Source organism: Toxotes jaculatrix, chromosome 13 (assembly GCF_017976425.1).
Source record: "Toxotes jaculatrix isolate fToxJac2 chromosome 13, fToxJac2.pri, whole genome shotgun sequence".
In the NCBI taxonomy this organism is placed as follows: domain Eukaryota; kingdom Metazoa; phylum Chordata; class Actinopteri; family Toxotidae; genus Toxotes; species Toxotes jaculatrix.
Window position 1 is genome coordinate 22,309,901 of NC_054406.1, and position 11,560 is coordinate 22,321,460.

Below are 11,560 nucleotides of genomic sequence, written 5' to 3' on the forward strand. Positions count from 1 at the left end.
TTCTGTCAAACCCAGTGTGAGTCCTTAAAACTCATCATTTAAAAGGTGGACTTGTTGTGATGACTCTAGGTCATGAGGTACAGAACTGATTGCTTGTTTCCTCTCATTGAGAATGTCACAGCACAGTAGTGTTTGCTTTAATCAGGACAGTCACCACAGAACATAAAAGCAGCAGTTGTTTGTGTACAAACCATAAAACGCTCACAGATGCTGCAAACATAATGTGAGCTAATTCTTCATGATTCCTCCACAGAGTGGACCAGGAGAGCTCAGAGGTTCCCAGTGCTCAGTCTGCCCAGCAGCATCAAACACACCTGGACTCCATATTTATGGTCTGTACATGGACAACAACTACTTTGACATCTGTTGTGTTGACAATAATCTCCATGCTGCACTTTTTAGAGCAGTGGATTGTCAGTGTGTCCAACATGGATCTGATGTTTGGCTCCATGGTTTTACTTTGATTGTGTCATTCATATAGTTTTCTGTTCCAGCTGCTGGAGGAGAACATTGTCACTTTTGTGAAGAAGGAGCTGAAGAAGATCCAGAAGGTTGTGAGTCCAGATTACCCAGAATGCTCAGAGAGTCAGAGGGAGGATGAGGAGGTGTTGGACGGTGAGGATGAAGAGCAGAGGAGGAGCAGCAGAGAGGCTTTTGTGAAGATCACAGTGAACTTCCTGAGGAGAATGAAGCAGGAGGAGCTGGCTGACTGTCTGCACAGCAGTAAGAGGATTTCTCTAAAGATTCAACATGATGGACAAATGGGACATTTACTAACATCTCAAGACATGGAGGGAAATATGTTCATGTGTGTTCTTTAGGGGGATGAACATGTCATGTTTTCTTTATCAATTAGTCATTGATGTTGTTTCTTGTTTGTTCATTCAGGACTTTTTGCTCCAGTTTGTCAACGTAAACTTAAATCTACTCTGAAGAAGAAGTTCCAGTGTGTGTTTGAGGGGATCTCTAAAGCAGGAAACCCAACCCTTCTGAATCAGATCTACACAGAGCTCTACATCACAGAGGGAGGGACTGGAGAGGTCAATGATGAACATGAGGTCAGACAGATTGAAACAGCATCCAGGAAACCAGCCAGACCAGAAACAAGCATCAGACGAGAAGACATCTTTAAAGCCTCACCTGGAAGAGATGGACCAATCAGAACAGTGATGACAAAGGGAGTGGCTGGCATTGGGAAAACAGTCTTAACACAGAAGTTGACTCTGGACTGGGCTGAAGACAAAGCCAACCAGGACATACACTTGACATTTCCATTCACGTTCAGAGAGCTGAATGTGCTGAAAGAGAAAAAGTTCAGCTTGGTGGAACTTGTTCATCACTTCTTTACTGAAACCAAAGAAGCAGGACTCTGCAGGTTTGAAGAGGTCCAGGTTCTGTTCATCTTTGACGGTCTGGATGAGTGTCGACTTCCTCTGGACTTCCACAACACTGAGATCCTGACTGTTGTTACAGAGTCCACCTCAGTGGGTGTGCTGCTGACAAACCTCATCAGGGGGAAACTGCTTCCCTCTGCTCGCCTCTGGATAACCACACGACCTGCAGCAGCCAATCAGATCCCTCCTGAGTGTGTTGACATGGTGACAGAGGTCAGAGGGTTCACTGACCCACAGAAGGAGGAGTACTTCAGGAAGAGGTTCAGAGAGGAGGAGCAGGCCAGAAGGATCATCTCCCACATCAAGACTTCACGAAGCCTCCACATCATGTGCCACATCCCGGTCTTCTGCTGGATCACTGCTACAGTTCTGGAGGATGTGTTGGAAACCAGAGAGGGAGGAGGGCTGCCCAAGAGCCTGACTGAGATGTACATCCACTTCCTGGTGGTTCAGTCCAAACTGAAGAATGTTAAGTATGATGGAGGAGCTGAGACAGATCCACACTGGAGTCCAGAGACCAGGAAGATGATTGAGTCTCTGGGAAAACTGGCTTTTGAGCAGCTGCAGAAAGGAAACCTGATCTTCTATGAATCAGACCTGACAGAGTGTGGCATCCATATCAGAGCAGCCTCAGTGTACTCAGGAGTGTTCACACAGGTCTTTAAAGAGGAGAGAGGACTGTACCAGGACAAGGTGTTCTGCTTCGTCCATCTGAGTCTTCAGGAGTTTCTGGCTGCTCTTCATGTCCATCTGACCTTCATCAACTCTGGAGTCAATTTGCTGTTAGAAGAACAATCAACCTCCCTGTGGTCTAACCTGTTCAGATACAAACCTGATCAGACGCAGCTCTACCAGAGCGCTGTGGACAAGGCCTTACAGAGTCCAAATGGACACCTGGACTTGTTCCTCCGCTTCCTCCTGGGTCTTTCACTGCAGACCAATCAGACTCTCCTACGAGGTCTGCTGACACAGACAGGAAGTGGCTCACAGACCAATCAGCAAACAGTCCAGTACATCAAGAAGAAGATTGAAGAGACTCCCTCTGCAGAGCAAAGCATCAACCTGTTCCACTGTCTGAATGAACTGAATGATCGTTCTCTAGTGGAGCAGATCCAACAGTCCCTGAGTTCAGGACGTCTCTCCACAGATGAATTGTCTCCTGCTCAGTGGTCAGCTCTTGTCTTCATCTTACTGTCATCAGAAAAAGATCTGGACGTGTTTGACCTGAAGAAATACTCTGCTTCAGAGGAGGCTCTTCTGAAGCTGCTGCCAGTTGTCAAAGCCTCTAACAAAGCTCTGTAAGTGTATAGATAGTTGGATTTATTCATCATTATATAAAGACTCTGCTATTTTATTCAGCAGGAGGGAAAATAAATTCCTCTCTTCTTTAATTCCTTATCATCATCTCTGAGCTCTGAGCTTCAGCACATTGAATCTGAATTAAAATAATGGATCCTACATTAAAGAGCCAAGTCTCAGCTCTAATTTGAGCAGGTTGACATCAGTATAGAAAGAACTGTGTGGGAGATTCAGCCCTTTTAGTGGTTCAAAAGTAACTGGACAAATACACATGAAGTGAGACATCATCAGATTTATCAGATTTTATATTTATTATTTAATCTTTGCAGTCATTGACTGTAATATCCATCATTATATTTTAAAGTGAATGTGGTGAGAGCCCGAAGAAAAAAAGATTTCTAACTGTCCAAATACTTACGGCCTTGACTGTACATGTCATGTTTATTACTGATTGTGTCATATGCCTTCTCTTGACACTGGTGTTTTAGCAAAGTACAGACCTATATCCGCCTTCTTTTACCTGCACAGTATCAGGAAGATTAGGAACATTCTGTCTCAGAGTGATGCTGAAAAATTAGTCCATGCTTTTGTTACTTCTAGACTGGACTACTGTAATTCCCTATTATCAGGATGTCCAGTTAACTCTCTAAAAAGCCTCCAGCTGATCCAAAATGCTGCAGCGAGAGTATTGACTGGAATTAGCAAGAGAGATCATATTACTCCTGTATTAACTTCTCTTCATTGGATTCCTGTAAAATCCAGAATTGATTTTAAAATCCGTCTCCTTACATATAAGGCCCTCAATGGCCAGGCTCCTTCATATCTCTAAGAGCTGATAGTACCATATTATCCCAACAGATTGCAGGTTTGCTTATGGTTCCCACAATCTCTAAAAGTAGAACCTCCTATGATCTTCTGCACACCTCTTCTCTCTTTCTCTCCTCAGACCCACTCTCACATTTATTAACCTTTATTCCATGTCATTAACTCTGTGTCCTCTCTGTCCCGTAGTCCTGTGCTTGTTTCTCTCTGGTCTCTCTTTCTCTGTACCTTTCTGCAGGAATCTCTGGCTCCGGAGCTGCATGTTCTCTGTCTGTGGTCTACAATTTCTAACACATTACTATGTTTAATGTTCCACTCTGCTACAGATACATGTTGGATTAATATTCTATGCAGACTTTAATGTAAATAATTACCAATCATGACAGCTTTTTGCTTATGTGCTCTGTTTCCTATCATAACTGTAATCGGCTGAGCACACAGTATCCACTTACTGTTTATTAATCTGAATGCTGGTCCTCTAACATTGTTCACTGCTAACCCTGTTTGTGTCATGTTTTATGTGCTGCATGTCCTTCTCCTCCTCTCCTCCATTCCCAGCTGTCTTATCTTCCTCCTTTTCCTCCTTTCACCCAGTTTGGCCATCAGCAGGAGGATCCCCCATATGAGCCAGGTTCTGCTCAAGGTTTCTTCCTGTTAAAAGGGAGTTTTTTCTTGCTACTGTCACCTTAAGTGCTTGCTCTAGGTCTCTGTAAAGTGCTTTCATACAATTTTGCCTGTGGAAGGAGCTATATAAATAAAATTGAGTTGAAAATTTAACTGTCATGTTTCCAATAGAATCAAACAGAAAGGATTTGAATCAGAGCCAATGGAAGAGGATCATCAATGTAGAAACTCCTCAGTGGTTAGCAGGTGGATAAAGAGCAGATATTTCTGCTTCACTGAACAAATCTGTGTTTGATGTTTGGCCCAGTTTTCAAATGCAGGTCTGTTAGTTTGCTGTGAGCTGCAGAGCAAACTGAGAGTTTTGTGACTTTGATTGTCCTTTCAACACAAATGTTATTTGACTTTTTCTTCATTGTTTCCTCTTCAGACTGAGCAGCTGTAACCTCTCAGAGAGAAGCTGTGAAGCTCTGTCCTCAGTTCTCAGCTCCCAGTCCTCTAGTCTGAGACACCTAGACCTGAATAACAACAAGCTGCAGGATTCAGGGGTGAAGCTTCTGTCTGCTGGACTGGAGAGTCCACACTGTATCCTGGAGACTCTCAGGTCAGATCAAGTTCCAGTTTGTTTGAAATGACTGCAGATATTTCTTGAGTATAATAATCTAATGATTCTCATAGTTTATACAATCTTTGATTGTTTCAGTCTATCTCAGATTCAGCTTCATATTCTTAAGAGCTTGCATATATGAACTCTGACTGAGATACAGAAACTCATTTATGCTTTACTATAAAGTGGTTTAGATGATTACATGTCAGTGTTAATGTCAATAAAAACTATGATAAAAATTCACTGACATTCACTTTTATTTCACTATGAAATCAAGATTTCAACTTAATACTAAGTACTGAGAACTGTGACAAAATATATTACGTTTAACAAGATATTGCAAAAATGAGTGGAAGTGGAACACAGATTAATGCAAAAAACATTAACAGCTTCATATTCCTTTTAGTTTGTACTAATAATTTAATATAAGGTCTCACTAAAGGAGTAAGTTGAGGATTAATGTGGACAGTCAAACATGTTAGCATTTTTTACTCAATAGCTTTCAGGTCATGTGAACGAATGACTCAAAATCAGTGCAGAATCACAGTACTCCACTGGCTGGTTGCGATACACCTCTTTTTATTCCATTTTAACACTCCTGATCATCAATTTTGGATATATATCATCATTTTTTTTCAATTCACCTCCAGGTCATATGACATAATGATTCAAAACCAGTACAAGATCACACCAAGGGGGGAGTTGTAGGTTTCAGCAGTGAGGATCACTTCTGTGTTCAAAAAGCTGCAGTTCCTCGGCTGCCGCTGGGGGCTGGCTCCAGAAGTGAGCAATTCTTCATTGAACCCCATGTTAAAATAGCCAACTTTACAGCCTAAAAAAACATATTTACAGCCTGGTACATTTTTCGTTTCTGGTCTTCATTGATAGTTTAATTGCCGATTTATGGTCACTGCTGATACAGATAGAGGACTGGAGCAGCTAATGTTAGGAACCCTGTTGCAGTGTGTTCCGTGCTCTCAGAGTCTGTTTATTGTGGGAATATATATTTTTCTGTTCCGACATTGCATGGACAGAGCAGCTCCGTCAGTAAGCGATGGTGTGCTGCTGTAACTGTAAGTGGATAGTGGGTGGAGGCAGCGGTGAAAAGCGGTAAATATTAAATATTAAACATTTTAATATATTATTATCATTATTTTTTTATCGTTATTAATAATAATGACAATAATAATAATACTGTTTTTAACTTTTGAATATATTTTTTCAATATAAGATAATAATGATTGTTTCACAGTTAAATAACTAGGCTAGAAATACATTTTCCCCCACAACTCCACCAAACCCTGCAGCTCCATCTAAAACCTCTCTATCTGAAACAGTCATGTTTAAAACATGGCAGCAACATTATGATCTCTGTTGTATGTTGTGTGTCGCGGTTACACGGGGTCGAGCTAGTTGGGTCGGACTCGGGGACTGTCGTGTGGTGGATGTAGCTGCGTGTAAATTCTATTCTGGATTTTACAGGGAGTCAATGCAGAGAAGCCAGTACAGGAGTAATATAATCTCGTTTCCTGGTTCCTGTCAGTACTCGTGCTGCAGCTTTTTGAATCAGCTGGAGAGCCTTTAGAGACTTTTTGGGACAGCCTGATAATAAGGAATTGCAATAGACAAGTGTAAAAGTAACAAACTTTACTTTTAGGCTGGACAAAAGTGGCATCTGCATCATTATGTTAAAACAATGTGAGGGTCTAATCCTGCAGAGGGAAAAATCAGACCAGGTGTTGTGAACCAAGTCTTTAATTTAATGCAGCATGGAGACAAGACATACAGTTCAGAGTGTGTTCTGTAGTGTTGATTATAACACGTCTAATTGTCCAAATACTTACGGCCATTACTGTACATGTCTATTTATGTGTCATATTTACCTGTCATGTCTCTAACTTGTTGAGACATGAGCAAACTGAGAGTTTTGTGCCTTTGATTGTCCTTTCAACACAAATGTTATTTGACTTTTTCTTCATTGTTTCCTCTTCAGACTGAGCAGCTGTAACCTCTCAGAGAGAAGCTGTGAAGATCTGTCCTCAGTTCTCAGCTCCCAGTCCTCTAGTCTGAGACACCTGGGCCTGGGTAACAATGACCTGCAGGATTCAGGAGTGAAGCTTCTGTCTGCTGGACTGAAGAGTCCACACTGTACCCTGGAGACTCTCAGGTCAGGACCTGTTTAGCTGATGATTTGCTCATAACTGATTTACATCAGTGGATAAACAGCCAACTTGTGTAGGATTGTTCAAAGTAAATTTTACTTAAGTTCAGCAGAACTTTCTAGACTCAGACAATTATTCATCATTTCAGGAATTTGCCTTAAATGCACTGAACCTTGACCAAAATGGACCAGAACCAAAAACAAAAATATGAACAAAAAAGAACAACAATACAGAGCAGCAGGTATTGACAGAGGGTTCCTGTGTGATGTTGTGTGTGTCTGCAGGCTGCCAGGATGTCTGATCACAGAGGAAGGCTGTGCTTCTCTGGCCTCAACTCTGAGCTCCAACCCCTCCCATCTGAGAGAGCTGGACCTGAGCTACAATCATCCAGGAGACTCAGGAGTGAAGCTGCTGTCTGCTGGACTGAAGGATCCACATTGGAGACTGGACACCCTCAGGTATAGAGAGGCCTGCTGCAGCCACAGACAGTGTGTGATAGAGGAGGAAGAGCTGGAAACATTTAGTGTGTCACAGCTGAACGGAAGTGCTTTGAATTCAACAGCACAAAGAGGGGTTTTCTCTAATTCTGACTTCAGTATCTCATCATGACTCATTGTGTCATATTTAAGAGAAAGTATGTGACAATCATTAAATCAGATGTGGTCAGCTGTTTTCTGTGACCTGAGCAGGACTTTCTCAGACTGGATTTCATGCTGCATCAGCACAAAGCTAGCATGGAAACATTTGAGCTGCAGCTGGTTGAACTGCTCCTGTACCAACAGAGCCACTTTGAGCACTCAGAGTGCTTTCACCACAACAACCCCAAAGACTTTAGATGCCTGTTCAGTGCTAACACACTAATGATGCTGACTCACCTTTCCACACTCTCACCAGATATAATACTTCTGGGAGATTTTAACATTCACATGGACAATGCCAATAATACTCTCATCAAGGACTTCACATCCTGTTTGGACAGTTTTGGACTACAGCAATATACTAACCTTCACACGCATATTAAAGGACACATTCTGGATTTAATGTGCTACTCAGGTGTTACACCTGTTGACTGCAAAGCAGACTCCCTCCCTTTCTCTGACCATATGCTGTTGTCAGCATACTCAAGAAACCTGGTTCAGATCCCAACAATCTCAATAATTTTCAACCCATTTAAAATCTTCCCTTCATCTCGAAAATTCTTGAAAAAACAGTTGCCACTCAACTCCATACACATTTATCCTGCAATAATTTATATGAACAATTCCAGTCTGGTTTCAGTCCCCTCCATAGCACTGAAACTGCACTTCTCAAAATCACCAATGACCTCCTCCTGGCTGCCGACTCTGGTTCACTATCCATTCTCCTCCTACTTGATCTGAGTCCAGCCTTCGACACAATTTCACACAACATCCTTCTGGACAGACTCTCCTCCATTAACATCACAAACTCACCCCTCAACTGGTTCCACTCTCAGGCCGCACTCAGTTCATCCAGCTAAAATCATTCACCTCTCACTTAGTCCCAGTCACTACAGGCATGCCCCAGGGCTCTGTCCTGGGCCCCCTGCTGTTCATCATCTACCTTCTCCCTCTTGGTCACATCTTCCGTAAATATTGCATTCATTTTCATTGCTATGCGGATGACACCCAGCTCTACCTTTCAACCAAACCCAACATTACACTCCCTCCCTCCTCCCTTACCAATTGCCTCCTTGAAATAAAATCCTGGTTCACCTCAAACTTCCTCAAATTAAACAGTAACAAAACAGAACTTAAAACTCTAAAATATCCATGATCAATAATCAGCTGAACCTCTCTGAGATCCTGATCTTGTCATTCTGAGATCTTTTGTTGTGTCTGACACCAAAAGTGATATTAAATGGAGAAGACAAATGATGAAATCTTTCCTCCATGTCACCTCCCTGCTCCGTATAATTCCAAGATAAGGACTCCAGGTCCTTTGTCTCTTTGCTGAATGAACAGAATAACCAAACCATCTGTGTGTGAGATCCATGTAATGTCCATGTTTGCATGCTGAAAGAGAACGTGCTGGTCTGATCCCCCTCCTCCTTTCAGGGTGGAGCCTGGTGGAGTCCGATGGTTGAGACCAGGTCTGAGGAAGTGTAAGTGTGGTTTTCATTTGATTCCTGAAAACAAAGCAGCTCACATTCAACCATCTTCAATGTGTCAATCAATGTTCAGGTGATAGATCAATAACTACAGCTGTGTTGTGTCTTCTTCTCTCCATCAGATTTCTGTGAACTCACCATCGACACAAACACAATAAACAGAAAGATCAAACTGTCTGACAACAACAGGAAGGTGACACATTCGGATAATCAGTCATATCCTGATCATCCAGACAGATTTGACCAGTGTCCTCAGCTGCTGTGTAGTAATGGTCTGACTGGTCGCTGTTACTGGGAGGTCGAGTGGAGTGGAAGGGTTTATATATCAGTGAGTTACAGAGGAATCAGAAGGAAAGGAGACAGAGAAAACTGTTTGTTTGGAAGGAACGATCAGTCCTGGAATCTGATCTGCTCTGATGAGGGTTACTCTGTTTGGCACAATAAAAAAAAGACACCTGTCTCCTCCTCATCATCATCCTCCTCTGTCTCTGACAGAGTAGCAGTGTATGTGGACTGTCCTGCTGGCTCTCTGTCCTTCTACAGAGTCTCTTCTGACTCACTGATCCACCTCTACACCTTCAACACCACATTCACTGAACCTCTGTATCCTGGGTTTGGGCTCTGGTTCGAGTCGTCTGGTTCCTCAGTGTCTCTGTGTAGAGTGTAGCAGAGAGAGTCTCCTCCTGTCAGAGAAACTGTTGAACACATAGTTCAGTCTGTACATGTCTGTCTCTTTCACTCACACACACCTTTTCAGATTCATGTATTAAAGTAGTTTATTTGTTAAACTTTTCTAAATGATTCCTTGTAAACTTCTTCCTCTTCCAGTCCTTAAAAGATGGAAGCTACGATTATTACAGGATAAAAATGTTGCTGACTTTTACTTTTTTAATATTCTAATCATGATCTCATCCTTTCACATTAAAAGCATCATTGTGAACATCAGTGTTTTGTCTTTCTCTGAACCTTGGGACAACTGAGCTGATTCAGTTCAAACTAAAATGCTGCCACAGTTTATCTGAAAGATCTGAGAAAAAACAAAGACAGAAACTGGTCAAACTGTCTTTCAGAGGTTCACAGAGTTAGAAAGCTCCTGACTACTCTGAAGAGTTTGAGCCTCAATTCTATGAATTTTAAGTCAACTTAAAAAAAAAGACTCAGAAAAGATGAGAGTGAAAACCAGCAGCTGAAATTTGACTAAAACAAGAAGCTGTGAAGTTTATTTGAAAAGTGTTTAAAGAGTTTTTCAGCTTCATCTTTCATTTTTACAGTGTATACCTGGTGTTCACCCTGTTTTTCCATGTTTTACAGTGAATCCTCTGGCTGCTGATAATACTTTTCGTTGGGACTCGGTAATATGCCTGCCGTATTTAGGTTTTACCCAGATAACATGCTGCAACACATCCGTATGGCCTGATTTATGTGCGAAAAGCTCGGGAAAGCTGTCAGATATAACTTGCAGTTCAACTGGTCTCTTGCCATCCAGATGAGAGAGCTCCGCCTTGGCTGGTTGTTTCCAAGCCTCCACCACACCTTCAGAGTCATCTTCCTCTTGCACCTGACATGCTAGAAGGGAGGTTATGGAAAAAAGTTGGCCCCTTTCTTCCCAGGCTTTCAAAAGGTTTACATGGTAATTTTGCTTTTGTTTCCCCCTCTCTGGATGAAAAATTTCATATGTTATAGGCCCCATCGGCCTAGTGACTTCAAACGGCCCCTGCCACTTAGCCAGCAGCTTGCCGGATGCTGAGGGCAGGAGCAGCAGGACCTTTTAACCTGGTTTGAACTCACGTTGGCGGACCTGTTGGTCATACCGCCTCTTTTGTGCCTTCTGAGCCTCCAGGAGGTTCAATCTGGCCTCCTCTATGTACTGCTCCAACCTGTCCCTCAACTGCAGGACATAGTGTATCACCCCTTTCCCCTGCTCCTCTTTGGTAGGCTGTTCCTCCTCCCAATTCTTCTTCAACAGATCCAGGGGCCCCTGTACAGGCCACCCATACAGCTGCTCGAAAGGAGAAAACCCAGTGGGAGCTTATGACACTTCCCTATAGGCAAAAATAAGAGTAACCACTTGTCCCACTCTTTTCCTGTGTCAGAGACAAACTTTCTCAGTGTCCTCTCGAGGGTCTAGTTAAACCTCTCCACCAGCCCACCTGTCTCTGGGTGATAGGGAGATGTCTTGATTGCTGTTATGCCCAACTCTATCTCCTCTGGGATGCCTACTCGAGAGAAGAGCTGGACAAGAGCACTGATCAGTAGATATGGACCGCAGGGGAAAAGCTTATGAGAACCGAGTAGCATAGTCACATACAATGAGAATGTACTGATGTCCAGCTGAGCTTTTTTCTAGGGGTCCCACAATGTCCATGGCAATTTTCCTGAATAGGGTGGTAATCACTGTCATGGTCTGCAAAGGTGCTCGGTCTGCTTTACAAGTGGCACTGTTTTTTTGGCACTCTGCACATGATTTGCAATATGCCTGGACATCTGTGTACATTGAAGGCCAAAAGAACTGAGAGGCCAACTTGAG

General features: G+C 42.7%; 1 protein-coding gene across 1 annotated transcript; it reads left to right on the forward strand.

The window, feature by feature from the left end:
- Positions 1-257: 257 nt before the first annotated feature.
- LOC121192218 (protein NLRC3-like) lies at positions 258-10,805 on the forward strand (the record flags this gene model as incomplete). Its single annotated transcript, XM_041053804.1, has 8 exons — positions 258-332; positions 495-723; positions 889-2,692; positions 4,567-4,740; positions 6,737-6,910; positions 8,981-9,027; positions 9,156-9,689; positions 10,717-10,805. Coding segments are annotated over 8 exons (3,126 nt in total), but the record flags the coding sequence as incomplete, so codon positions are not given.
- Between the last annotated feature and the right edge of the window lie 755 nt (positions 10,806-11,560).